This window comes from Corticium candelabrum, chromosome 1, assembly GCF_963422355.1.
Source record: "Corticium candelabrum chromosome 1, ooCorCand1.1, whole genome shotgun sequence".
Taxonomy (NCBI): Eukaryota; Metazoa; Porifera; class Homoscleromorpha; order Homosclerophorida; family Plakinidae; genus Corticium; species Corticium candelabrum.
In genome coordinates, this window is record NC_085085.1 from 15,005,274 (window position 1) to 15,021,738 (window position 16,465).

At 42.1% G+C, this 16,465-nt stretch overlaps 3 protein-coding genes across 3 annotated transcripts; all 3 read right to left on the reverse strand.

Annotated features, from left to right (window-relative positions):
• Window positions 1-1,047: 1,047 nt before the first annotated feature.
• LOC134195765 (uncharacterized) lies at window positions 1,048-4,405 on the reverse strand. The gene is made up of 14 exons (XM_062664846.1): window positions 4,293-4,405; window positions 4,078-4,196; window positions 3,952-4,017; window positions 3,455-3,512; window positions 3,313-3,390; window positions 3,150-3,250; window positions 2,879-2,975; window positions 2,730-2,798; window positions 2,580-2,672; window positions 2,466-2,523; window positions 2,286-2,407; window positions 2,081-2,208; window positions 1,661-1,728; window positions 1,048-1,389 (listed from the first exon to the last, which is right to left on the reverse strand). The coding sequence occupies exons 1-14, from the start codon at window positions 4,386-4,388 to the stop codon at window positions 1,151-1,153; spliced, it is 1,392 nt and encodes a 463-aa protein (XP_062520830.1). The 5' UTR covers window positions 4,389-4,405; the 3' UTR covers window positions 1,048-1,150.
• Window positions 4,406-4,515: 110 nt separating this feature from the next.
• Window positions 4,516-6,374, reverse strand: LOC134195755 (uncharacterized WD repeat-containing protein all2124-like). The gene has a single exon (XM_062664836.1). The coding sequence runs from the start codon at window positions 6,358-6,360 to the stop codon at window positions 4,516-4,518; it is 1,845 nt and encodes a 614-aa protein (XP_062520820.1). The 5' UTR covers window positions 6,361-6,374.
• Window positions 6,375-7,208: 834 nt separating this feature from the next.
• On the reverse strand, window positions 7,209-16,151 carry LOC134193228 (uncharacterized). Its single transcript, XM_062662048.1, has 12 exons — window positions 15,667-16,151; window positions 12,870-12,979; window positions 12,532-12,605; window positions 12,194-12,334; window positions 12,016-12,112; window positions 11,309-11,400; window positions 9,999-10,274; window positions 9,235-9,519; window positions 8,570-9,153; window positions 8,111-8,272; window positions 7,831-8,046; window positions 7,209-7,763 (listed from the first exon to the last, which is right to left on the reverse strand). Exons 1-12 carry the CDS (start codon window positions 16,099-16,101, stop codon window positions 7,512-7,514), a joined length of 2,724 nt encoding a protein of 907 aa, XP_062518032.1. The 5' UTR covers window positions 16,102-16,151; the 3' UTR covers window positions 7,209-7,511.
• Between the last annotated feature and the right edge of the window lie 314 nt (window positions 16,152-16,465).

The window sequence follows — 16,465 nt, forward strand, 5'->3', positions numbered from 1 at the left end:
CTACTATAAATTTATTCGTTTACCAACTTACTTGTTGTACGGTGTCCGTAGCGCCTCGCGTTCGTGAGTAACACGTCCAATGGAGTTTTCAGACCGTCTACTGAAACGCCGAGTCCTAGCTAGACAATACGTATTTGTTGAAACCCTAGCTGTCATGGAAGTAAACATGCAAACTTCCTAGTAGTCTAGATTACGTATATAGGCCTGGTATAGGTAGTCGTCGCTTTGCGATCGTGATCAAGACAATTGAAATGTACAGTCTAGGTATGCACTCAGTTCCGTTGTAACGACAGTGGTATGGTATTTACTGACATACAAATTGATATCAGCAAACATTGACTATCAACAGTGTTAGATGTAGCACAGTGTAGTAAAGGATAGATTGTAGTATGGGACGTGTGAATAGTTGAGTAGAGGTGGCATTCAACTCCTGAAGGTGTTTCTGGGTTATCAAGTACACACAGTCCTTAGCTACAACAGGATGGGGCGACGGAAGTTCATGAAGCATTTTCTTCGCCGTTTGGTCACTTGCACGAATCGTTCCTAGACTCATCTGTAGTCGGACACGGAAACGATAGGTCCTATCATGAAACGTGGTCGTGGGAAGGAGAAATTTAAGATTTGTTTGTACACGCACACACACACACACACACACACACACACACACACACACACACACACACACACACACGCACGCACGCACGCACACACACACACACACACACACCAAAATCTCGATGGACAGCCATATAGGACCACGCCCATTTCTGTTGTGCGACCCGGATTAGAAGCCTCGCTACGCTCGGCAATTAAAATGTAGCTGTCAAAAACAGTTCTTGCCAATTCAAAAATTGACTGACTTGTCTGATCTGGTCTGGACCAGATCTAGAGCTCTTTAGAAATACAGCTCTGGTCTACCAGAGCCGTATCTGGACATTAGCCTTGCAGGGTTAGCGCAGCAAGCCAAAGCCCGCATGTCTAGGGGCCTATGTAATTACTTTAATAGCTAATTAGCAGGGAGTAGATGTGACTGTAGACTGGTCTCATATGTAATTGTTTTATTGAGATTCTTCTGCACAAGACACTTCAATCATCACAGACCATGCGACGAGTATAAGAATAAAATGTCTGGGTTTCTAGAACATCTGTTCTACTGGACTTTCTTGCTTGTTGCCTCATCCATTTGTGTAACTGTTGGCACGTCTGCCTCCCGACCAAGTTGTTTGAGATGAAACAGGTGGGACTTGACAGCATTCCAGTATGATCCACAGTTGTGGTATTCAATCCCAAACTCTTCACAAGTCTGCTTGACAATAGGTGTCACTAGTGGGTAGAAGCACTGTGCAACGCCTGGAAAAAGATGGTGGGCGGTTTGATGATTCAGAGCACCTGAAAGCAGGATGAAAGATCAATTTTCACACACATGCACATATGCACACACACACACACACACACACACACATGCACACACAAGCACACACACACACACACACACACACACACACACACACACACACACACATGCACACACACAAGCACACACACACACAAGCACACACACACACACAAGCACACACAAGCACACACACAAACATAACACAAAACATGCACGTGCACTATACATTGTAACAAACTGCAGTGGCTCTCTCACAGTACATACCAGACATGTAAGTCGTAAACCATGACTCTGTTCCGTAGTCTTGAGTTGTTTGTACCTGCATCTCCCACCTATACCACAGCACCCCTATTCATATGTATGCTTGCATGCTTGCCTCTGTGTGTGTGTGTGTGTGTGTGTGTGTGTGTGTGTGTGTGTGTGTGTGTGTGTGTGTGTGTGTGTGTGTGTGTGTGTGTGTGTGTGTGTGTGTGTGTGTGTGTGTGTGTGTACAAAAGAGATAAGAACAAAAGACGATCTCTAAGAGTGAGACCTTCACATGCGATGTTTGTGAATGCTCCTGCACAGCACGCATTGGTCTTTGGAGACACAAGCAAAGCCATAAATGAGTTTGGTCGTGTTGACCACTCACTCCACCGTGTGTGTGTACTGCAGTGAGTGAAAGTTGCAATGAATTTACTGTACCAGTCGGCATTGATGAGACCATTCTTATCAGGAAGTGGCCATTTGGCATTAACACTGACATGTGATACTTGAAAGGTGATTGCCAAATAGTAACTAGTGATAGCATCACAAAACATAAGAAGAAACATCTGAAATATCCACACAAATGTATCAACACGACAAACAAAGTCAAAAGGTAATTAATTAAATCGGATCGTTCAATTACCACTTGCAGCAACGATGCTCCTGCCAGCATGGGAATTACAAGTCGATACAAAACAAAAAACAGTTTGCCACCGAAAAACACAGCCCACTGCAAGGCTGTCAGGTTGCTAAGCCTTATGTTTCCTAGCAACCAATAAATCTAATCAATCAACTAAAATGCAAACAGCAGTTTGGTTGCCACCGTTCTTGCGTAGCATGAAGAGTATGGTAAAGTCTTGGAACCTTGTCTTTGCTGCCAGCTGCATGAAGATATAAAATAATCAAGAAAATACAAATCAGTTGAAGTTATCCTTACAACGCCATAGAGCAGTGGGACATAAATGTGCTGATGAAAGTAGCGAGGCAGCCATGTCTGTGAGTTCTTTATGCGACGAATATCCGGCAATTCCTATAGTAAGGAACAATAATTGAGATGTGTATACAAAAAATGTATTACAAGTCTGACACTAGCAGCTGTGATGATGTCCGGATCTGCATGATCGACATTGGTGTAAGGATGATGTCCAATTGTGTGCTGCACAATTAGTTGACAATATATTTAAATGGTCACGAGTCCAACGCACAGTAATCTCTGTGTTATGTATATATGCTCACCTGATGATTCCAAACTGTCTGAGACATGCCATTGATGAAGTCGTGCCATAAACTCGCAAGCCTCCACACCCATGGCTTATGTGTCACAGCAAAATGACTAGATGCAATACATTAAATAATTTTGAGTGACTGTACTGTGTGTGTGTGTGTGTGTGTGTGTGTGTGTGTGTGTGTGTGTGTGTGTGTGTGTGTGTGTGTGTGTGTGTGTGTGTGTGTGTGTGTGTGTGTGTGTGTTGGCAAAGTGGCAATCCCCTTAATAACAGGATCAAACCTTGCATCATGTGGGACATTGAGTGAACCTAAACCATTGAATACGGCAAGACCGATGCTCACGATCAAGCATCCGATTAAACAGTTGCTGTACACAAATGTCTAACACAACAATTGCAGCTTTACATTGGTCAATATATAAGATGTGTCCAAATCATTCATACCTGCAGATACCAGAAAACTACAACACCCAGTAAAATCCAGAAGTAACGAAGTAGTGTCCAACGAGCATCTTTAGGACTCTGTGACGTCAAAAACTAATGCTTGCAATGAATCACTGTATGATTACACGTGTTTTCTCTTTACCATTCCAAGTTCCTTGAAGCGGTCTTTCACTCTCTTTTTCAGGGTTTTTGCAAACTCCCTAGATAGTAGAAACAATCAGGACATTGATGTAATTTAAGGCAGTGGAGTAGGTTAACTGAACAACTTTTGTACATATCGAGATGTGGTGTGTGTGTGTGTGTGTGTGTGTGTGTGTGTGTGTGTGTGTGTGTGTGTGTGTGTGTGGTGCGTGCGTGTGTGTGTGTGTGTGTGTGTGTGTGTGTGTGTGGTGCGTGTGTGTGTGTGTGTGTGTGTGTGTGTGTGTGTGTGTGTGTGTGTGTGTGTGTGTGTGTGTGTGTGTGTGTGTGTGTGTGTGTGTGTGTGTGGTGTAGACACAGTGTACTTAAAATGTAAGTGCCTATGCAGGATGTAGAATGTAGGAGTGATGACGTGGGTGGTGAGTAGCAGATTGCATGAGCAGAGCTAGCTAGCCTAATTTACATACACAAAATTGAAACTTGCGCTAAAGGTCTACTTACCCAGACTCGGGATACACAGGAAATTCATTGGTGATTAGATCTCCCACGTAGAACTTATCTAGGAGTCTAAACAGGTCGCCGGACGCTAATTAATTTCAGTCAATGGCGGCACGACTGTTTGCGCACTTGTGGACGGAGAAGTCGTGATACATCTCGAACACTTGAGTTACATCGCGTCCAGCACCAAGCAACATCTGATCTATTCCACCTGGATGTTTGTCAATAAATTTGGTAAGGTCATAGACCTAGATAGAATACAATATATCTATTCATCATTCATGCCACATCCCATGCATTCTCGTAGCTAATCGATTTTGCTTAATTAAAAATATATATCTTACTCGTCCACGGACTGCGACGTGAACATTATGTCTCTGGTTCAGTTCTGCTAGCTGCTGCCACGTAAAGGTTCGAGGTCTATCCACAACTGGTGCCATCTTGACAAAGTTTAGATCAGGTGACTTTCGATCATGTGATCGTGATCAATCACTGGTCATTAATTATCACCCAATTAACAACAATAATCTATTGCTATGTCTTATGTCTATACATGCTATGCATTAGCTACTTCTTGCGAACAGATTCTACTCGTGCGTATAAAGGATCATCGTCTGCTGTATATCCCATCACCGTATTAACTGTATCATCAACTGTATCGTATAGATCAAGGTCGAGTGCAGGTGGTGGTGGAGGCACATTAAATATTTCATCATACAAATCTTCCGTTTGTTCTTCAGTTGCTTCTGCCATCATTTTAGACGGCGGGAGTTGTGTCAGTGGCAAGAAATCTTCATTGGTATAAACACCCTCCCCTACCAGAGCATCAGTAACATCAGATTGGAGTAATGGAGGAGGTGGTATCAGCACAACACTGTCATCTTCTCCTGGACCAACCACTACCGCTGCTTCTGGTGGCGGCGGCGGTGGTGGTGGTAAGGTTATGTCCTTATAGGACACAGAAGCTGAACCACGTGGTACCCTGTCTCCTGCTGATACATCTTTACTTCCCATTACATACTTGTCTGGACAGAAATGCAGTCGATGGTCATCCTCGAGTGACTTGGGTCGCAGCCTTCTCAAACGTCGCTCTTTGACGCCTTCTGATGTCGTCTTGCCAGGATCTAGTGGAGTTGCAGTTTGAGCTTTTGCCTTACTCTTAGGTTTAGGCTGTTGTTTGACTTTGTGTACTTTAGATGGTTGAATAGACCTTTTAGTTTTATGAACAGAGTTCAAGGCATGATGCACGGCAGTTTTGTGACTGTTGTCATCATCTGTTGAATCGCTGTCCTCTTCCTCGATAACTTCACCAGCTGAATCAAATTCATCATCCTTCACACCAGCAGCCAACCTCATTCTGTTCGTATACCGTCGCCATAATTTCTGCTCTACAGGATTACTTCCTGCTTCACCTTCATGAAAAGACTCAACGTGAACAATCTTCCCAGCACCCGGGTACAATGCTCGGCTATGAGGCACACCAAGAGTTGACAATACAACTACATTATCTCGAGCTCCGGTGGCTAGCAAACTTCCATCTGGAGAAATAGCAACCGTCTCGACCTCTCTAAAAGGTTGATGTTGAGCCAACAATGCCAACTGCCTCTCTTTTCCTTCTCGAGGATCCCACAAACGAGTAGTGCAGTCACCCACTGATGCCAGTACAGAGAAATCATTAGCATCGGTATCGGGATTAAATGCTAAGCTTTTTACAGTATCCTCGTGACCTGTCAGTTGACACAGAGGTTTGCTTTCTCTCGGTTCCCAGACTGTGATTTTTCTATCAGACGATCCAGACGCAATCAGTGAAGCATCTGGTGACCACCGACAACACGTGATTCCATCATCGTGACCGTTTACAAATACTTTTATAGCTTTGTTGTTTACTCTTGCATCCCATATACGAATGGTCTCATCATCAGACGATGTACAAAGCACAGCACTGGTATGAACTGGGTGAAAATGACACGAGAAGACACCCTTGGTGTGACCATTCAGTGTGTGAAGCAACACACCAGTTGCCGGATCCCAAACACGAACAGTCTTGTCCCACGACGCCGTCGCCAAGAGAGAACCATTACCCGAAAAACAGACGTCCAATACCCAACCAAAATGTTCAGACAAGGTAGAGAGTGCCTGTCCACTTGTCGAGTTCCATATACACGTCGTACAATCGGCAGAGCCCGTCGCTAAGAGGGAGCCATCCGGTTGAAACCAAGCCAGTGCTGTCACTGGGCAGGTGTGTTGGTTTTTCAGAGTAACTGCGGTTTCCAAGCTGCTCAAGTCCCACAAACGGACCTCCTTGTCCCACGCTCCTGAGGCGAGTAAGGTGCCGCCTGGACTAAATTCAAGACATGCCACCTGCCAACGGTGGCCTTCTAGTCTGGCCAACTGCTCTGCTTTGAAGGCCATCTACAGAGAAAGATGTGGAGCATGCGCAAAATTTAGTGCCTCGAATTCCAGACAGAGATCGCGAACGACAGTGTGGCGACAAGACAGTATTTTCGCACACTAAACTGTACTGTCTATTACTACAAGCGTGCTTATCTAAAGACAAAAAGGCGATTTCCATTATTGTGCTAGAAAATCTGCTACAGGATACCGGATTTTACTTAAAATTAATTTAAATTTTTACAGATTTGACAGAATACGCGACAGTGTGCTGTACTACATTATCTTAATGGCTAAGCACTTCATATAAGTAAGAGTATTATTATCTACAAGTATAACTACGTAAATAAGTAAAACTAGACTATAGTTAGAATATTTAGATACCGTACGTAGAATATGATATACGATATATTGTTTTCGCACTAATTAGTGAAGTTCCTTCTCAGGGGCCTGGGTGTAAAAATAATAATAATAAGTAAACAATATACTAGGTAAATTTATTATTAATAAGATTATGACTCGTTTCAGTCGTTGGGGAGTTTCTGTGGCCTGGCGAACGGTCCGATGACGATGACGTTTAGCGCTTTTCTGATGGTCATTGATATCCACTAGGCGTGCTAAATCGAGTTCGCGGTCACCGTAGTGCCTGCAATCTATACCGAATTGGCTAGTCATTGATTGCCGTGTTGAGTATACAGAAACATAGACCCTGCTGGGCTCACCTGCCGGGTTGGTGGGCGCCCAGATGGGGGTAAAGACCCCACTTGCCCATTATGGAGGGACCTATCGCAACATAATAATATCTGAGATAAAATGCAATCCCTGGTATTGCCAATGCGAGCATCTGTTACACTACGATCCATGCACAGGCAGCTAGATACACGTATATTCTTTGACAGTACAGTACATATATATATTGAAGGCAACCTAACTAGGCATAGCTTGCAAACGAAAACATTGCCACTACTAAAGTAGACAATAGCTGTTTATGAATAGTTCTAGTTGAGTCAATCTTGTTCAGGGCAGCACAGCAAACATACTAATTAACTACTAAACAGCAATCTCATGCAAACACTCATCAGCATGCAATCTAGCTAACAACGCAATCTCTAGTGCATTAGTATATCCCAACATTTGATCAGTCCACGTTTCAAGTCAAACGTCAACGTTCTTCAAGTAAGGAGGTTGCTTCCATATCCAAGATGCTCTACAGCGTCTATGAGTTCCTGTATTTCTCCATAACGCGCAACAAAGTTATCCAATATGATTTTGGTGGGGCGTCGTTCATGTTTCAAAGCTTCCAACTCATCACGTGTCATACCGAGCTCTGCTCCTAATGCATACCACCCACGCTCGTTTTCATCTCCGGCAATAACATCAAACAATTTGATCAGATTATCTTCAACTGTTGGAGGCAATACTCTCTGCAAAAATCAGTGAAACGTTAATATACTTGCACTATACAGACAAGCAGAAATTGCGCAGTTATACCAATGGAGTGTTAGATCTGGGAAGATCGATGAACAATTGGAGTGAGCAAGATTGAGAAGATACATGTTGACCTTTCAGACAAATCTGCAACTGAATAGGTCTGTCATTCTTTCTCTCACTGTCAGCAATCCATGTCATAGACACATCTACGTCGTACACTGCTCTTTTGAGACTGCTTGTGTACAAAAGGTGCCACAATTGGTTGAAAGATATGGACTGTACAACAAGCAATGATAATAAATTTCTGAAATCAGTACACAAACATTTGTTTGACAAATACCAAATTCGTTGGTATGATTTTCCAGTCATCGCTTCCTTTGTTCTCTATGTCAATGTTGACGTTTCCTTCAGACGTCACTACAAACGTTCTTCTTGCTCGTAAAACGTACTGAATGGAAGCTCCGGCTCCCTCTGCCGAACAACCAATTTCTTTATCTGCAATCTACACAAAACGAAAAACGTTCAACTATATTATAACTGTGGAATGAAATTAAGGACATTCGAAGCATAATGGAGGACAGCACACATGCAGTCATGTATTTGCACTACTAAAGTACGTAGTAGGTATAAGTACAGTACTGTGGAAATAACACGCAGTAGGTAGAAGGGAGAGACACAAAGGCATGAGCATTGCACATACCCTAACTACCATGCAGGGCATGGCAAACATTACAATAGTCGAGTGTACATCCCAGTAATCACAATCAGTAAGACACGTACAATGTAAACCAGTCCTTACCGAAGAGCAGAAATGGAGCTTTGGGAAGACAAATATCTTGGCGTGGAATCTATCTTGTGTTTGTCTTATATACTGATCAGATGGAGTGTAGAGAGCCACCGTGCACTGACGACTAAAAACGGCCTTTTCGGTAAACACCCAAAACCAAGAGAAATTGAACAATCGAATAACAACATGTCTGTCCTTCACTTCTATTGCATCTTCTGGCAGTCGACGAAACTCTAGTTGAGACTTCAATGGCAAATCAAAACTGGACGTGAGGACTGCAATATTTTGAGGCTGCCAGTTGGGCTCGTACACTCCACAGTGTGGAATACGCAGCTTGATCGGTTTGAGAAAGATGTGACCTGGTGGGTCAGTCACCACCACCACAGGAAGACTAACCGGGTAGAGACGACCCCATTCACTGCACAAGTCCATACGTTTGTCAGGGACCGCAATGTACACTTTCATCTTCACACTTTCTCCTTCTTTCACAGCTCCAGGAGGCACTTCTATAAGCACACCATGTTGAAAATTGAAGAGAACACCACCATCACTCTTGAATACTTTTGACTGCTCGTCTCCAACTAATTTAGGAAAAACTGTATACACAAATGATTGAGTTATGTCATTAGTTTACACGACGAATTTAATTAGTAAACTGAAAGACAAATGTCTCCTACCTAGTGTTCCAGCTTCTTCTTTAATCTTGGGTGTGTCGCTCTTGGTTGCTGCTATGACTCTGCGTTTGGTTGACAAAACTCCAGTGTCTCTAATTTTGGACAATTTCTCACTCGTGTAAAGACAATCTACTTGCATTCCTAGCTGATGAGATGCTTTATCAAGAATATTGTTGTATTCGTCTTTCTTTGTGAACTCGAGCTTTTCCGGAGGGCTGAACCAATACTTGGAAAAGCATTGAACAGAGACCACAAATTGTTCGTCTTCGTCTCTACTGTTTGCTGAAGCTAAACAAACACACAGTACTTGAACTTGCAGACATTTTACATTTACTCATTTTAAGAAGTGTTATATATATTTGTAACTGCGTACACTTGTTGTCGTTATAGTAAAGAAAAGTTACCCTCTTCTATGCTACAAACATGTGAACATAGTTATGTGAAAGCATGATTTCTTACAAATAAAAATGTGTGCTCGTGTGTACATGTGTGTGTGTGTGTGTGTGTGTGTGTGTGTGTGTGTGTGTGTGTGTGTGTGTGTGTGTGTGTGTGTGTGTGTGTGTGTGTGTGTGTGTGTGTGTGTGTGTGTGTGTGTGTGTAAAATGTTGAGACATCCAAGTGTAGAGGGTAAGTGTGAGTGCTTGCAAGAGGGTGACAGTCAAGGCAGCTGTCATCTCATACGCTTGTTAATGTAGCTTCAATAATACACAAGAAATGTTGTGTATATCATAACTAGAAAGATGAAATAATCAGGTTATCACACTCACGTCTAACGGAATTGTCATCAAGAGATTCTTTTACATCATTCCCACTTTCATTGGTACATGCAATGACATCATTTGCAAAAAGAAGATATTTTGCTTGATGTATGTCCACATTGTTCCTTCTGTTTCTCAAATTTGTGACACGAACTCCCATCATTTCAGATATCCCATTCAATATATCTGAAAGGCTGGATGACTTGATTTGATACTCTGTTGGGGTATCATCACCTTCTAAAAAGATGGTGATCGTCTGCCCTGGTAGCTGAAGACACTGCTCTTCTGCACAAGTAGCATAAATTAACACACAGGCATGCACACACACACACACACACACACACACACACACACACACACACACACACACACACACACACACAATATATATATATATATATATATATAGTGTTCCGTCCATTGGGCGGTTATAAAAAAAAAAAAAAAAAAAAAAAAAAAATATATATATATATATATATATATATAAAAAAAAAATATATATATATATATAGACACATACACAAGAAATAATTGACTTTAATTACGAAATAATGTAGCAACTACAAATGCTCTTGCAACCAGATGGTATGCAAAGATAATAGCTATCTCTTTATTAAACATGTTCTACAGTAGAGAGCATATATTTCAATAGGCAGTACAAGTGTACAGTTCAGCATAAGTACAAATGATTGTGACACTACGTACTATACTCTGAGCCCACCGACACAAGCAAAAAGACTCTAGCAAGACAATAAAATTGCTTGCTATAAGAGGGCTCCATACATAGTAATTATTGTTGTGCTACTTTAATGTTCTCGATCCTCCGTAGTTAACATAAGTTTACTCACAAGACTGCAGGCATGACAAGCTGTACAGTGTACCATAGTTAGATTCTAATTTCTGTGTGAATCTGTGAACTTTTTATCTATAGTAAAATACCATCAGCAAGCAAGTAGAAACACAAACAAATAGAGAAACAGACAAACAAGTGTACAAGTGATAGTTTGACTCCTGAGTCATATATTTGCCTTCTAGAGAGTGTATGTGACAAAGACTGAGACTATTCAGATTCTCTTGCCTAGTCAATAATGTATTTATCTTTGGTAGTAATTAGTTGAATCGTGACACCTTGATCTATGATATAAATATTGATTGTCCAACAGACAAACATCTAACCAAAAGAAAGAACAAGTAGAACAACCAAGAAACAAAAAGTTAAACAAACACACAGACTGAGCAAATCAGCAAAAAGATAAACAACGCTAATGATAAACATATATACATAAATATGAGAATGTAGTATAAGATAGTTCTGTAACCTTGATCTCTCTGCATTTTGAGATAATCAGCTACAGCATTGTGTCCATATTTCATGGCCATATCTTCTGGAATGAATGCACAATCCCATTGGCTATAAAATAGACAATTTAGAAAACAGCAGTTATATTATTAAATGCTATAAAACTATCTAACCACAATGTCTTGCCAATTACTGTGTGGGCGTGCTTGTGTGTGAATAACTATTAAGTGTGTAGTCGCATGCAATGATGCACACTGCAATTTCTCTTCACATATACACACTCCATATGCATGCACACACAAACAAATGAACAAACAAACACACACACACACACACACACACACACACACACACACACACACGAAGTGTTGGTTTAACTTGCAAGGTTTGTCTAATGGCAGTGTGATGACATTATACAGACACACTTAAAATCCTACTTTTGTAAGTGCACCATACCCATTCATTCATTCTTCAGTCATTCATTCATTCATTCATTCATATATATTTGAGAGATATTGCCATCACAACAGATAAATGTCTAAAATAAACTAACCAGGGCCAAGAGCCTCTACTACAATTTAGCTAAAACCAAAAAAAAACTGTCCAGCTGGCAGGCTAACAGTTTCCTGGCCAATTGATGTTTTGCCCACAATGCTTTTCATTCATTCATTCATTCATTCATTCATTCATTAACTTTAACAAGTAGTAGAAAGAGAAAATACTTACATGTCAAGTTTGGCACCATTTTCAACTAGTAATTGTGCAGCAATTAAATTACCCGTAGCAGCTGCAGTGTGTAGAGGGGTCCACAAATTTGGTAGTCCTGACAACAATCAATACACAAATTGGCAAACACCGTTACAACTTTGTCATATTGTTTACATACATGCATACAGCACATTACCTGGTAGAGCAGCCTGGTCTACGTCACAATTGGCTGCCAAAAGTTCTCTTATTCGTTTTGTATCACCTCTGAAAACAGCTTCATCTAGAGCGGTTCTTCCTATTTGTGCTGCAGTAAATGGTACTTCGTCTTGTTTTGTCACTAGAAATTACAAAAATAATGCGCATTTATACCTATCTATCTTTAACAGTACCGAGAACTCCTCTGTCTGCATCTCTCTCTCTCCTCTTTCCCCTCCTCTCTCTTCCTCCCTCCTCTCTCTTCCTCCCTCCTCTTCCTCCCTCCTCTCCCTCCCTTCCTCCCTGCCTGCATACACAAACCCTTAATTAGATGCCTACCTTGCTTATCCAGATATTTGATAATTTCTTCTTCATCTGCCATATCACGAGGTGTTACTCCTTTATAATCTTTCCTAGAAATTGCCAACAACAAAGATTGATCAGCTATTTATCACATCATATAACTAATAATGTGAGTTAATTAAGTGTATAATTTTCTCAACACATTGGTGACTCCAAGTCACATCAAATATTTTTAGTAAAAGTAAGAACCTACTATTAAAATATTACAGACTTTCAATTGTTTAATTTAAAAATATTAAAGCAAATCACACAAAAAATATTTTGCATAAATATCTAAATATGACAAAAACAATTTTGTTGATGTGTAAACACACTTCTTGAAATCAAATCCTTTTTCAATGAGAAACTTTACTGTATCAAAGTGACGGTAATAGACAGCAGAATGTAGAGGAGAACGAAACATTTTTGACTCTAGGTCTTGGCCCTGCAGAAAGCACAAACAATTGCAAACAACAGCTAAATCACGTAATATGCATAGAGTTCAGTCTCCGCAGTTGAATGGTTTTCATCTGCACAAAGTACACGTCCTAATATTGGGGCATCACTAAGCATGTTTTTAGAAACCCCCAAAGATGGGCATAACCTAGTCTGTTTTCTAATATTAAGTTCATACACACTAGCTAAATCTAATTTAAAACTCAAAGACAGAATACTCTTGCTCGCCTAGTAAACACAAATTTACGTGACTACTCATGGATGGCCAAATGTGGCCCCTGACCTGTTGGCCGTGGTTGCTATAAAATCTTTCGTTGAGTAATCATCATACAGAGGATTTTAGTTCTATGCTGCTCATGCCTGTGCTGTCTGAAGGCTTTGAGATCAATGCATGCATATACCGGACTTCTCAACTTTTCTAACTACAAACCGTGAGACTGTCTTTTGTAAATGACCACGCCCATTAAACGTGTCCAAACTAGGCGTGGTTAACAGCCAACGTGTTGGCCTTGCTTCAAGGCTTCGCCTCAAACTTCCAAATGTTACTTTTACTGCAGTTAGCTACCACGCCGGATACCCCAGATACAAGCAAGCAGAGCCCTATACAAGAGTCTAGTTCAAAGAATCCCTTATGTCCGGAAAGACGATCTACACAAAGCGATCACGACTGTCAGAGTGTCTCAGTTATCGGGAGAAAGAACTGGCAATCGTGAGAATTGTGCACAAATTGTGAGATTGCGAGACATGCCCGTAAATCGTGAGTCTCACAACAAAATCGTGAGAGTTGAGAGGTCTGGTATACAGTTCTGGCATGTGTCAGCTTCGGTGTGAGTATATAAGTAGTCGAAGACTGCCAGTTGATTAATTAAACTTTGAATAATAAAATTTGATAAAATTTCTAGCTCATTTTTGATTAACTTGCAGTTAGGTAATAGTCTGTTCAACTACACAATTTTATGAAACTACAGGTTAATTAACTTAATATATTGTTATATGTCATTGTCTCTAGATAAGGTGTAGGTAAGAGGGTGTGACTCCAGGCAACCTACAAAGCTTGTGCGGCTCCTGGTGGCTAAAGCCTTGGCCATCCTTGCTACCGGGTAAATAAAAACACCTTCACTCGCCTAACACAAATATGTTACGTGAACATTTAGCCAAGACTACTAGAGTGATATTAGTAGTCGATTGTAATGGAAGATCTGGTGTAGTGATAAGAGAGTGTACATACGCTCCTACTTATTACGTGTAGTACACTGTAGGTCGGGTCCGTTTAGAGAATGGAGAGCCCATGAGAAAGTTCCCGTATCTAGCAGAGTACGCCCCTACGCCATTGGATAAACATATTATTACCGACAAAGAATACCGCCAGTAAATGACACCCACGAGACTAATTATTGTAGTTGTCATTCTCGTCTCCCAGTAGGATCTCTTTACTGTCCGAAGAGTCCTCCGCACCTACTAATCTCTCTACCGCTTGTTCTACCACGCCGTCTGACATTCTGTAATGATTTTCCACTCTCTGGATGACGTACGTGGTCGACACACTTCTTCCATTTCGCCGCCGTCACATTTTCAACGCCTACTCTGGCCAGTCGTTCGAATGGCAGAAAACTGTTGAACAGGATCGACCCCGTACCAGACCCTCTCGCGCCGTCGTCGGCTACCCCGATGTACTAACGTGGATAGATAGTAGGCAGCGATGTGGGTAGCAACACCATTGCTCTAATTGCTCATTTATCGATTGTTACAATCACGATGTATGATAGCAATATTGTTGTTTCCGCCCTAATTGTCTTATCTGGTAACTACATTTTCCACAGGCTCTAGCTGGATTTACAATATACAAACGCTCGAGCGTCGCGTCGCGTCGCGTGCGTCGCGTTGCGTCGCGTAGTACAAATTCAAATTGTAAATGATCGACGCGACGCTCGCGACACGACGCGTCGAAATAGAACCGAGTTCTATTTGAGCGTCGAACCGGAAGCTGTTCACATCGGGTCGAAAGTAGCACCTTGATCTCGACCAATCGCAGCCAACTATAAATGCACGTGTGGCCTCTGTGAGCAATGATTATTGATTTCGGCGCTGTACTCGACGTCGAGCGGTCTATAGATTGTGTAGGGAGCTGTTCTTGCTTGTGGATGATCGACTGCAAGTTGTACAAAGACCCGTGTGCAAAGGAGAACGCGTAGAAATTGATTTTGAGCAAGTTGGGGGTTTCGGCAGAGTTGTGCTAGTAGAAAATCGAAGCGCGAGCGGTCAGTTCAATAATTCAGGCAGCGACGTCTACGACACGCTGAAATCGTATTGTGAATGGTACGACGCGTGTGACTTTTTTCCATTTCTTCCTCATCGCGTCTTTGAATGGCTTGTTCTGCTTTGCTGTTTTTGAAACATTTCCGTCGTTTACTTTCAGAGAGTCGAGAAGCCGACGCTTAAATTCAAGGGAATAGGACTTGCGATGCATGTCGCGTGTACAGATGCCGTCCGAACACGATTATCCCTCGCCTAAGAGTGCATGCGCTTGTACTCGAGGTATAGGCGCATGCGCTTATTCGGTTCACTTATAAGCGCACGCGCCTTTATGTGAGGGAATACGGTAGGGTTCGTATGACCAGAAACGAAGTGACATAACGGACACGTCCAGTGCACGAGTGTCTACCTAAAAACACTAACCGATCTGTCACCGATGATTTTCGCTAGTGTCTCGTTGTCTCCTCTTTTAGCAGCTTCGTCTAGCTGTTGAAACTCCTGTAAAGCTTCTCTCTCCATCGCACTCATGGACGAGTGTGAGCCGAGAAAACATTCCACTTCCCTGACCACGTCGTTGCGGCCCATATCTTTGAGAATCTCGACCAGAGCGTACGCAGTGCTCTCACTAACGCCCACGCGATACTTCCAAAGCCGTAATGCCACTTCGGTTTTCTTCGGAGATCGTTCAACGATACCTTTGTCCTCTTGACTCAGACCGAGTAGATCGACGAGTCGTCTCCAATCACGTCCCGGAACGACGTCGAGTTTGTCCAAACATACTCCAAGGTCGTCGAGAAGTCGTCTGGGAAATTCGTCTACAGGCGTAGCCAAACCTCTTTGAGCCACATCCACATCCATGGACGTACAGGGTCACAGACACGGAAGTGTAAACTGTAAGAGAAGGCGCTGTCTAGGTTAGTAACGCACTTCAGATCCTGTCGTTTCTAATTGAATTGGCACCTACCACATCCTCTGCATCTTCCGACTCCAGTAGATTTCTTCCAATTGAGCTCTAGCCGATAGATGACGGTTTCTTGCGTTACCACTGTTGCAGACATGGATTTTTAACATCTTTCAGAGTGTTTTTTAGTCAAGCGCGTGCTGACCACGCCACAGTACACTTAGCCAGCCCCTCCCCCTTTTGGACTTCCAGTATGTGGAGTAACTACGACAATGAAACGAGGGCTCTACGCATCCTTAGAAAGCGTGTGCAGACTGGAGT